We start from the raw sequence: 12,101 nt of genomic DNA, 5'->3' as shown, positions 1-12,101 counted from the left end.
TTTTCAATCATGTCTCTACTTCAAAATATTCTGTTTCATACTTAGTAATATAACATCACGCGGCGTGTTAACGATCTTATTAAATGATCTATTGTTAATATTCTAGCTTGTATTTTTTATAACTGTTCTTGTAATACCACTGAGGATAGTCTGCTATTTCCAGACCGAAATATTTGGTTAATTAAATATCTTTCTTGTGTTTACGTGCATTTATCATTTAGACAGAGAAGCTTGACAAATGGGCCATAAAACAAATATATTAAGTGGAGTTTTGCTGATTTGAGAGTAAGGGAAAAGTAATTTATATTGGCTAACTGCCCAAAGTGAGAGAGCAGACAGGGTCTTTCAGGGTTTACTGGTTGATTCTTACTGCTAGAGATTCAGAGCAATGTACAATTTGGTTTCATTTTCAAAAAAGGAGATTTTTTGCATGGAGAGTGGTAAATGAGTGGAATGCATTTCCAGAATAGGTGGTGAGTGCTCATATGTTGAATGTCTGTAAGGCAAGGTATGATAATTATTTTGGTCTTGCGAGTGTTTGACCATCCCATGGAGGAATGGATGTAATACCAGATGCTCTGTCTTATGTCTTTTGTATAGGCATTTCTATGGACAATGCTGCACTAATCTGGAGCCACCACTATTGCTCCTCTTTCCTCCAATCATGTACCAATATAAGCAACTGCTGGTCAATATGCACATACCATTTAGCTCCAACTTCTCATCCTCTTCCTCCTTAATTCTGTAAAAATGTTTATTTTTTCTTTTACTTTGTTGATTCTTGATTTCTATTATTAACCCTTTTCTCTTTCTTGTATCCTGGGATGCTTTACTTATATATATATATATATATATATATCCAGGTGATGCTGCGACAGTGTAATATATCGTCACTTAATTTTTTTCGTTCCCCTTTTTATACTCTAGATTCTTTCTACCCGAGAGCAATGGAAATATTTATTTAGATTTATGACTGTGCCATCCATGCCTCGATATGGTACAAGAAATATAGTACTTCCAGTAGGTTATTATATCTTTCACAACAAAATCTCTTTATCATCCCCAAGTTATCAATTTGCTTTGCAGTCCTGGCCCTATAACTCTCTATTTATCTCAAAAAGGACTCTAATAACCTTTGGGCTCCCACTTTACAGATCTGAGTTTATTTTTTTTGAATCGGTGCATTGCAAAGGACAATAAAATGAGACCAAACCATTATGTACTAATATACTAATATATAAACAAAATTTAATTACTGATCTAATAGTTACTATACAATACATGAAGTCAAATCTTCATTCATACAAGAAATTCATTAATCTTGAATAATTACTCAAATGTAATATTTAGTGAACTCTCTTATTTTTTTTCTAATTAAATCTCAGATAATTCTATATTACAAATACTAAATATCATTCACACAGAACAAGAAATTTCTAGGTGTGCATTAACAATCGTAATTAGTCATCAACCATGCACCACACACACATTATATGACTCTTAGATTCTCACCTTAAAGACTTAGTTAATTGACTGATAATCACATTGGCATATTTCATTCCCTTTGATTAAAACAGCTCTGTACATGATGTGATAATAAGCAATTAACACACATTAATCAAAGGAAATCTTAATTAGCCGAATCTTTTTTAGGGAAATTAACTATGCTCACGTTAAACTCAATAATTTTTACACAAATCTACGAGCATTTCATGTACCTTAAACCACTATTTTTCTATATTAAATAGTTCAGCAGTTCCTTGAGGAGAATTCTATGAAATCACAAACATAAAATAATTAACATACAGACTCATGTGGGTCTCTGACTGTCTTGCATATGCCTTCCCTCTTTTTTTTTTTTCTTTTCCGGGGCTTTATGGGTTTCTTCTCCATTCCATGTTTTCTTCTTTTCCTCGATGGGAGTCACCAGGCACTATCGAGGGATCGCGTCAGCCATCTTCCGGCGTCTGGAACTAACCGGTGAGGAACTGCGTACGTCGGTGGGCATGCACATAAGCAAACAGAGTGGCAAGGCTTGAACCAAAATGGCAAGATTTTCCCTTAGACTGTAACCTCCGATTTATCCTTGGCTTCGGACTGGAAACTCCCTTCGTGGACGGACTCCCATCACTCCCCTCCGGAACTAATCGATACCTCTCCTTCTCGACCTCTTGTAGACAGATCACACAAGATGAAAACTGGAAGCCTTTCTCAACAAAATTCCAAGCCTTATATTCTCAATACCCCTGCACTTTGGTTAAAGTTTATTGGACCCCAAATGTCCCCGTACATGTCTTGTATGTAGTTACGAGAGCCCCGCACAACAGCACCTGACTGGCGGTTCTCGAACTTTCGCCGACAAATGTGCCAGGGAGTTGACATCTGCCTTCACATATTTTTTAATATGAGCCTTGCACTGGGTCGAGTTCCAAAGGAGTGGAAGGAGAGCAAGATTGTGCTGCGTCATAAGGAAGGTGATAGAACTCAAGCATCAAATTATAGGGCTATCTGTGTGTCAGGTGTTGTGGTTAAGTTGCTGGAGAAGCTGGTGAAAACTAGGTTCCAGAATTGGGTTGATAACAATGGTATTATCATTGATGGACAGCATGGATTTGCTAAAGGGAGGTCATGCTTTAGTAATCTACTTACTACAATCAGGTGACAGCTTCCTTGGACAGAGGAGAGGAATATACAGTAGTATACTTAGATTTTGCAAAGGCTTTTGATAGATTACCGCATGATAAGTTGATAGTCAAGAGCGGATGGAGTTGGATATTAGATTAGTGCATTGAATCAAAGACTGGCTATCTGATAAGTATCAGCAAGTTGTGTATGGAGGAGCAATATCCAGGAAGAGGAATGTTACTAGTGGTGTGCCTCAGGGGGTCTGTTTTAGGGCCATTGCTGTTTCACTTGTACGGTAATGATATTGGCAAAGATTTGGATGGGGATATTCAGTTGTTTGCAGATGTGCAAAGTTGGGATGAACCATGAAGAGAAGAGAAGATGTTGTGGTCTTACAAGAAGACTTGAATAATTTGAGTGAATGGGCACGGGAATGAGGGATGCGAGTTCAATGTTGCAAAATTTAAGGTTTTAAAATTTGGGAAACAAAGTTGGAATGTAGAATTTATGCTTGGTGGGGATATATTGTTGGAGGTGGAGGAAATAAAGGATCTTGGGGTGGATGATTGATCTGAAATTTAGGGGACACATTGCCATAATTGTGAGGACAACACAAAGAATTCTTGGAATGATATAGAGGACACTGACTTGTAGAAGTAAGGAGATTCTTGTTCCATTGTATAAGGCTTTGATTAGGTCACACATGGACTACTGTGACCAAATTTGGTCACCTTGTTTTCAAAAGGATGAAGAAATGTTGGAAAGGGTCCAGAGATGACTTACTAAGGTAGTTTCTGATCTCTGGAATGTCAAATATGATGAAAGGTTGAGAAGATGCAATTTACAGAATCTAGTGGATGGGAGGAAGAGAGGGGTGATATGAGAGACCTACAAGTCAGTAAGGGGTTGTTATAGGAACAATGTTGGAGAGGTTTTACAACAAATGGTGGGAAATCAGGGAAGAACAAGAGGTCATCCCTGGAAGCTGTATAAGGAGAGTGTGAGAAGTAGGTTTTTTCCATGTAGAGTTTTGAATGATTGGAATGCCTTGCCTGAGAGTGTGGTGTCTGCACAGAATCTGAGTGTGTTTAAGGTGCAGTACGATGAGCTGTGTGTATGACAAAAGGATCTCCTGGATGAGTCTTTGACTCCATGGGGTCTTGGAATAATAATAATAATATATCACTTTCCTCAATGAATACAACCACGAACTTTTCAAGAAAAACATTAAGAGATTTCTTGCTAATCACTTGCCCACAGGCAGCACTTGTGTTGTAAGTCTCAAGACCTCTCACGTGTAGAATTAATATAAAACACACACACACAAAGAATTTTCTCTCAGTGTGGTGTGCTATTGGAATAGATTGCCTTTGAATACTATGGTATATGTGAATAAATTCAAGAAAAGCTATGACCGCTGATGCAGGAAGTATGTGGCCTCCCTCGATGAGTCCATGACTCCCCAGAGATATCTCTATCTCTCTTAATAATAATAAACAAATATAAATAAACTATGGTAGTGGGGTGGAGAGAGAAGAGAAAGTTTATGTGGCTGTGATTTCCAAAAATCAATACAGAGCTACCTGATTTATATAAATTATGTAATTTTTGTTTATTAGTTTCCAGAATTCTATCATTGCCTCATACACTCTCTCTCTCCCTCATGTCTATATTCTAAGAGAATATTTTACCACATAAAAGTTTATATATATATATATATATATATATATATATGTGTGTGTGTGTGTGTGTGAGTGTAACTTATTTGTTTTACCTCCAAACTTGGAACCAATTTTAAACATTTACTCCATATCAAATGTCTGTGATCAGGACTAACATTTGTATTCCAACTACCATATTCTTTGATCCCTCCAAGTGTTACGAAATCCACCCTAAAAGATGAAGTATTCTATTATTAGGATATTTAAATATTCCAAAAGAAAGCAAATAAAAATTAGACAGATATCTAAGTTATTGGAAAGAATCATAAAAAGAATGTCTTCTGAATTTTGTTATTGTGTAAAATCTAGACCAGTATATCAACATTCTCTGTTTATTTGCTAATAATAAAGTAATTCTTTATTATTAACAAGACCTAAAACATTACAGTTTGAAGTTAACAATGACTTGAAACTGCCATTCACTAAACCCACAAGTAAATGTCCCAATGTTTCTACTAATGCCATCATCCTGTACACAATATATTATAATAATTGTTTCATAATGCAGTACCATCATTTTACTCATTATACAAATTATGGAAACAAGTAAAATTTCAGTTTAATATAAAACCAAAATAATCACTCAATGTTTTGACTTTCACATTAGGGTCATCATCATCATCTGGAGTATATACATATATACAAAGAAACAAGCTCCACTACAATAATTAACGTAACTTTAGCATAGTATGCTAAAGTTACATTGATTTGGTAAAATTTAAAACTACTGGCCTGACCTCTCTAGTCTGCACGGTTAGCCTAGTGGCTATGTGCTTCGCAACCATATGCCTGGGAATAGAATGTCCTGGGTTCAGTTCCCGTCACCGATGTGAGGAGCTTAAGGATTTTTTTCAGGCATAGCCAAGTTAGACGATCTTGGGTGTGGACAGCAGGGTTTTTCTCCACAGTTTATCTGGAGGTTTTCGTCCCACAAACTGGCCCCATGAACACATGCAGCTACAGGCATAGAATATACTGAGAGGTATAGGACTAGTCACCTTATCCTCGGGATGGGTACGACTTGTAAGGACTTAAGATAGCTCTGTAACAGGCCAGTAGGCCTAACATGTAGAAAGAAGATGACGCCTAACCTCTGTTGAAAAATATATATATATACAGGGTGGTTCAAAATTCCTTGTTCAAACTTTGAGGGGAGGTAGAGAACATCAAAATCAACCATATCCACATAGAAAAGCATGACCGGAAATGCCACCGGAAGGTACTAACAGGGACACAAAGATACAGAAATAACACAAGGCAGTAAGTAATGTAAAAAACTTTATTAGGCTTAACTGAACAGTTCAGTAGTAGTTGGATACATAATATGGTTTCACATCAGGTGCTCAAAGTTACAACCATTAGCAGTGATGCATGCTTGACACAGACAACGCACTGATTGCTGTACATTTTCAAAAATACCTGGAGTTTCCCGTATATTAGCAGCGGGCAATGGCGATTCTTGCCACAAGGTCCATGTCAGAGGCAACAGGTGTTTCATACACCATGGCTTTAAGGGTTCCCCACAGAAAGAAATCAATGCTCGATAAATCAGGTGAGATTGGGGGCCATGCGACGAGTAAACCATGTCCAATTCATCGAGCCCCAAAGGACCTGTCCAAATACTAATGTATTGGAACCACATCTGCCGATGCACAGTCATTGGGACATTGTTCAGTAAATCCGGCAGAACTTCTTCCAGAAAGGTCCGATACTTCTGGGAATCCAGTCGGGGTGGTAACAGGTATGGGCTGACTAAACAGTCAGCGACGATACCTGTCCATACATTAATGGCGAAGCGTTGTTGTGCAGCATGTCGCACAGTGTGTGGGTTCTCATGGGCATTGTGGCGATTGAAGACCCCCTTCATGGGTTAATGAAGCTTCATCTGTGAACAAAATACAAGTTGGAAAATCCGAGTCTATGGCACTTTTCTGCAGAAACCACTGTGCGAATTCCACACGTCGAGGATAATCTTTGGCCATAAGTAACTGGACCCGTTGCAGATGAAATGGATGTAAGGACTCAGAGTGCAAAATGTGCAATACACTGGATCGAGATACTCCTATAGCAGGGGTAACGGCACGTGTGCTTGTCTCTGGATTATTGTCCATCGCATGCAACACCTCTGCTTTCATGGTGGGATTTCGCTTCTATCGTGGCTGCCCACTATCATGCTTGCGATCCCTGAATGATCCATAGTCACACAAATTCTGATGCAAATGCACAAACATTTGGTGATTTGTACACGTCTGTTTGGGTACCTTTTGCAATACACTTGCACAGTGGCTTGTCCATTTACAGCTAACCTGTAAACGAGGTGCATGTCTGCCATCTCAGCTTTCATAAAACGATGCATGTTCTTCGTACGACGTCGAAAGCTTGAATGAGAAAGCCCCAATTTCTCACCTGGAGCACTATGAACAGCAAAACCTGTCACTTTCGAGTGGCGCTTCTGGTCATGCTTTCCTATGTGAATATGGTTGATTTTGATGTTCTCTACCTCCTCTCAAAGTTTGCCTTTGAGGAGAGGTAGAGAACTATGTGGAATTTTGAACTACCCTGTGTGTATATATGCGCTAGAGACCAGTTATTATCATCTATTTGGTTACAAAAAAATAAATTAAGCTAAAGAAAAACATGCTCTCACACAATTACTCATATAAATTAGAACAAAACCAGCAAACCCTGACTTTAGAGTCCTAAAGTTCAGGGTTTGCTGGAAAACTTGAAGAACTTAAGTGGGCTGAATGCATGCCAGTATGCCATCCAAATTCTTGGAATTTTTATGCCACTATATTAAGATTAGGATGATTGATCAAAATTTCACTGCCTTCTTTAAATTTACGTTCATATCAGGTTTTTGTATGATGGAAAGAACGGGCACTTTTGAAATCTTAGTATAGGGTGTTAAGGACATGATCTGAGAGGCATTAAATTTAACGACACATTAAATTTAATGTGTCGTTTTTTTTTTTTTTTTTTTTTTTTTTTTTTTTTTTTTTTTTTTTTACGGATAGAAATTGTATGTCCAGTTTCACCAATATAAGATAAGTTACAGGTGTAATGAATGCAATATACTCCTGGGTGAGAATGGGGGAGGGGGGGGGTCCTTAGAGGAGTAATGGTGTAAAATTCTATTTATTTTTATTGATAATCCTTTAATGTGCAAGTTGAAATGTCGAGTGATTATTTTGGTTTATATTAAACTGAAGTTTCACTTTAACATGTTAGTTGCTTCCATAATTTGTATAATGAATGCTGATTGAAAGCAAGGTTACATTTTAGAATTAAAATGCTCAATTTTAATTCTAAATGTAACATAATTAACATAGCAGCTGCATGGAAAAGTCATTTTTTGCCTACCTATTGTAGACTCAGATTCTTGGTTGTCATTTACAACATGTAATTTTGAATTATTGTGCTTAATTTGGAAGCAAAACTGATTAAATTACAAATGGTTCAAATAAGTTGTAAAAATTTCTAAAATACAAAACTTTATCAAACCCATCCAGCTAGAACAAAGGTCTTATAACTATTATGTAATTATATTATTATTACGGGCAACTCCAGGGAGTCATTGGACTCATCGAGGGAGGCCCCAAATCATATTCATCACAACTATTTGACATTCATACAGTATCTATCATACCTCGCCTTAAACTCATTCACTGTCACAGCATCCACCACAGACTCAGGGAGCGCATTCCACTCATTCACCACTCTCCAAGTAAAAAACCTAGCTCTAACACCCTTGTCAACCACGCTCTTGCCCAGCTTCCATGCATGGCCCCTAGTCCTCCCACAACCAGCCCTGTTCTCAAAAATATCTTCTGAATTAATTTTATAGAAACCCTTCAGTAATTTGAATGTCTCAATCATATCTCCCCTCCTCCGCCTATCAACCAATTTTTGCAACCCACAAATCCTCAACCTGTTCTCATACGGTTCATTCCACAGACCTGCTATCATCTTGGTCACTCGCCTCTGGATCCTCTCCACCTCCTCCCCATCAAGAAGAAACCTAGGTGACCAAATCTGAGCACAGTAGTCTAGATGGGGTCTTATCAAGGCTCGATACAGAGGAACAATAACCTGCTTGTCTCTGCTTGTCATCGTATTCTTCAGCAACCAAGTGATTTGATGAGCTGTTTTGGTCACTTTTGCAATGTGTCCCCTAAATTTCAATTCCTTATCTACCAACACTCCTAAATCTCGTGCCTCATCAATTTCCTGGAGCACGGTTCCACCAATGCAGTAAACTGCCGCCAATCTTTTCACCCCAAAATGCATAACTTTACATTTTGCCACATTAAACTGACATCCATTCTCCTTAGCCCAGACCTCCAATCTATCCAAATCATCCTGCAAAATTTTGACGTCATCTGCATTCACTATTGCCCTACCCAACTTCGCATCATCCGCAAACAAATGAACTGTTCCTCTCAGATCATTTCCTATATCATTTATGAACAAATTAAACAGCAGTGGTCCAAGAACAGATCCTTGTGGCACACCACTAGTCACAGGCCGTCTTGTGGACTGTACTCCCGAGTAAACCACTCTCTGATATCTCTCCGTCAACCACCCTCCTATCCATCTCACCAACCCTATGTCCATTCCCATATGCTGCAATTTACTGATTAGAATTCCATGTGGAATCCTGTCAAAGGCCTTGGCAAGGTCCAGTAGAATCACCGTAAACCCATTACCCTTATCCAGTTCAGCCGTCACTGTGTTATAATACGTGAGCAAGTTACTGAGGCATGACCTACCCTTCACAAAACCATGCTGTCCCCGATACAGTATCCCATTTTCTTCTATCCAATCTTGTATTTTCCTCTTGACTATTTTCTCTAAGACCTTGACAATGATTCCTGATATGCTAATCGGTCGGTAATTTACTACAGCAGTCTTGGAACCATCTTTATGCAGTGGAACTATTTTCCCCTCTTTCCACCTGCTCGGGACTAACCCAGACCCGAGACTCAAATTAAACAAAATGGTCAAGGGTACTGACAATTCTTTAGCTGCTTCTCGTACAACACGAGCTGGTATACCATTGTTAAATTGTGAATGAAGCTATGTTATGTAATTTATTATTTTTCATTCACATTTAACATTGCTTATTAAATATTAATCATGACTTATATAAAATTATTTATTATTCATTAATTGAGAATTGCTAATTAAATATTTATTTAAAACCTGACCTATTATTAATTTATAGAATAATAAAATGTATAGAATTTTGTGTAACCAAATATATATGGTGTAACGTAAAGTGTTATTTTATATTTAACTGTATACGCAATCAAAAAGTTGATGAAGTAGCTTAAATATTTTGTTGTTCTTATTTGTGAAATATTCAATGTTATGTAATCACTGTAGTAGTAGTAAAAGAGCATACATTACATTAGCGAAATGTTTACGCTTAGTCTGTTGTCATGGAGACGCACGCGTAAACAACCACGAGTGGAGTAGAGCGTGGCGTTCGAACGTAAGGTGGGAGTGAAGGTCATATAGGATATAGAGAAAAAGGGTAAAGAAGAAGGAAGGTCATAGATAAGATAGAGAGGAAGAGAAGAATTATTATTAAGGAGTGAGGAGAGAGTTTTGCGGAACCAAGATTATAAAATCCTCAGGGCAGAAATTTATGAGTATAGTGTTCGGAAGTGAACCAATAAGTAGTGAATCATAAAGTTTAATATTATAAGTGAAATCAGCTGTCGTTATGAAGAAAGGTTAATGTCGTAATCAGATAAAAAGGAAACTGGACAGTCAATGCGAAAATTCTGATTAGTTCCAGTTAATCTGAATTACGATTTTAATTCTATGTTGCCCTAGGAAAAGGTTATATTGATTACTTGGAGAAAAGCGAACAAGAAAAGATATTAGTACCTAATTACTGTTGTTTGGAATAGTGAAGTGTGACTTACAGTAATACAGTTTAAACTGTGGAGAATTTTTATTATGTGTGTTCCGCTAACGTTAATTAAGTTAATTCATAAGTGCTCTCTCAATAATTTGATGTGTTGAAGATTTTATCTGGTAAGAGTAGTTGTATAAGTTTGTCTATTCTAGCGTTAACTGTGATATGTCTCCGATGTTCAAGATCCAGAATATATTTGCTTGGAATATTGCTTACATAGAGTATTGCCTGCTGTGAATATAAACATTGAGCCGATAAATTTGTGAAGACTGATTAAATGTGAAGTTGTTATATTAACTTGAGATAAGAAGATTTGTGTTTTTGAGACTGTGAATTGTAAATGGAAGTTAGAACTTTGAATTGGCATGAGTGACCTAAGAAGATATATTAAGTTAATTGTATAGTTCCATTTTGAAATAGAGTTCTTGTATTTGTTAACCATATCGTATATTAAATGTTTTATTTTGTTGAACTAAATATTGTGTTTGCCTGAATTCCTTATTATTGCACCGTTCATAAATATTCGAATCTTGCGGGAACCCCAAGTAAAAATGATAATAATTGTTTCGGCCTAATGAGATGACTGCTAACCTAATTTAGAATTGATCCTGCTATTTATATAGACTAATCTGAGAATAGGGTGGCGCAGTATAAATATAAATTTCCCTATTTTTGGATCGGTGATCATTTCGTAATTAGTTATTTTATTTATAAAAGTGACTTAAGACTAGTTGGTAAATTAGAACACGACAGAAAAAAGTCGTCACGACAAATGGCGCAGTCGGCAGGATGTGATTTAATTGATAGTAATTAAATTTAACAACTATAAGTTAAGAAATTGAATTTAAGTTTTAGTAATAATAATTGTAGAAGTACTCCCTGGAATTTGGAAAGTGAAATAATTAAATCACAGTGAACTGGTTATAATCTGGACTCAGGCAAAGATAAAAGTTTATTTTAAGGTAGAAAAATTTATATGTATTTATTGTATTTATTGAGATAGTAATTTATTAATCACTATGGCTGTCACATCAAACTCTGAAATGAATGACAGTGAATTTTTTCGTACTGTAAACCCGCAAGAGGTTTTTCCCCAATTTTCAGGTGAAGAATCAGATGATGTACTATTTTTCTTTACCTATGTTGAAAAACTTAGAGAAATTGCAGGTTGGACTGATTTTCAATTGCTAGTTCTGATTAGAAGTAAATTGGTAGGTAAAGCAAAAACATTTTTGCATTCTTCTCCAATACTTCGAGAAACTTTTGAGTATTCCAAATTTAAAGACACCTTATTGTCTCAATTTTGTAAACTTAGAAGTGTAGGTCCTAACTTGTGGAAATTGCAGAAAATTGTTCAAAAGGATAAAGAGACTGTTACTGATTTTCACAATCGGTTATTAACATTGGCCAACAGTTTGAATGTTACTGGTGAAGATAAACCTCACTTAGATTGGGCTGTGTTCCAACAATTTAGACAAGGTGTTAGGCAAGAATTAAGAGAAACAGCCTACAAGAAGAAAATTTCTACTTTAGAAGAGTGTCTCAAAAGTGTTAAGGAAAAAGAACAAATACTAGGTGACCTTTATCCCTCAACCAATGCAAGTCTTGTGAATGTCGTGAATAAAACTGATAGTTCATTCAACCAATTAGAAATAGAAAAGAGAAGTAAAGTTGAAAAGGGAAAAGCAAAGAATACTGGAGAAAATTCAAGTATTGTAAACTGCATGACAGAAAGTAGAGAGCAATTGGACATGAAACTGATGACAGAAGTGAAATCCCTAATTCACCAGGAGGTGAATAAGTTAAATCAGCCAATAATGGATAGT

General features: G+C 36.7%; 1 protein-coding gene across 2 annotated transcripts in view; it reads right to left on the bottom strand.

Moving 5' to 3' along the window:
- Positions 1-12,101, bottom strand: part of LOC150103377 (D-aspartate oxidase-like) — a 160,723-nt gene that overhangs the window by 11,707 nt on the left and 136,915 nt on the right. Inside the window, exon 9 of one of the 2 annotated variants that reach the window (XM_090398110.1) lies at positions 4,400-4,517. The exons of the other annotated variant lie outside the window; for it this stretch is intronic. Within the exon in view, the coding sequence (XP_090254236.1) occupies positions 4,400-4,517 (118 nt within the window). The remainder of the gene's footprint in view (positions 1-4,399; positions 4,518-12,101) is intronic. 2 annotated transcript variants of the gene reach the window in all.

Source organism: Typopeltis vanoorti, chromosome 9 (genome assembly GCF_054136105.1).
Source record: "Typopeltis vanoorti isolate ZY-2024b chromosome 9, IOZ_Tvanoo_1.0, whole genome shotgun sequence".
Taxonomy (NCBI): Eukaryota; Metazoa; Arthropoda; class Arachnida; order Uropygi; family Thelyphonidae; genus Typopeltis; species Typopeltis vanoorti.
The sequence above is the reverse complement of the archived record's forward strand: the minus strand, read 5'-3'. Positions and strand labels throughout refer to the sequence as shown.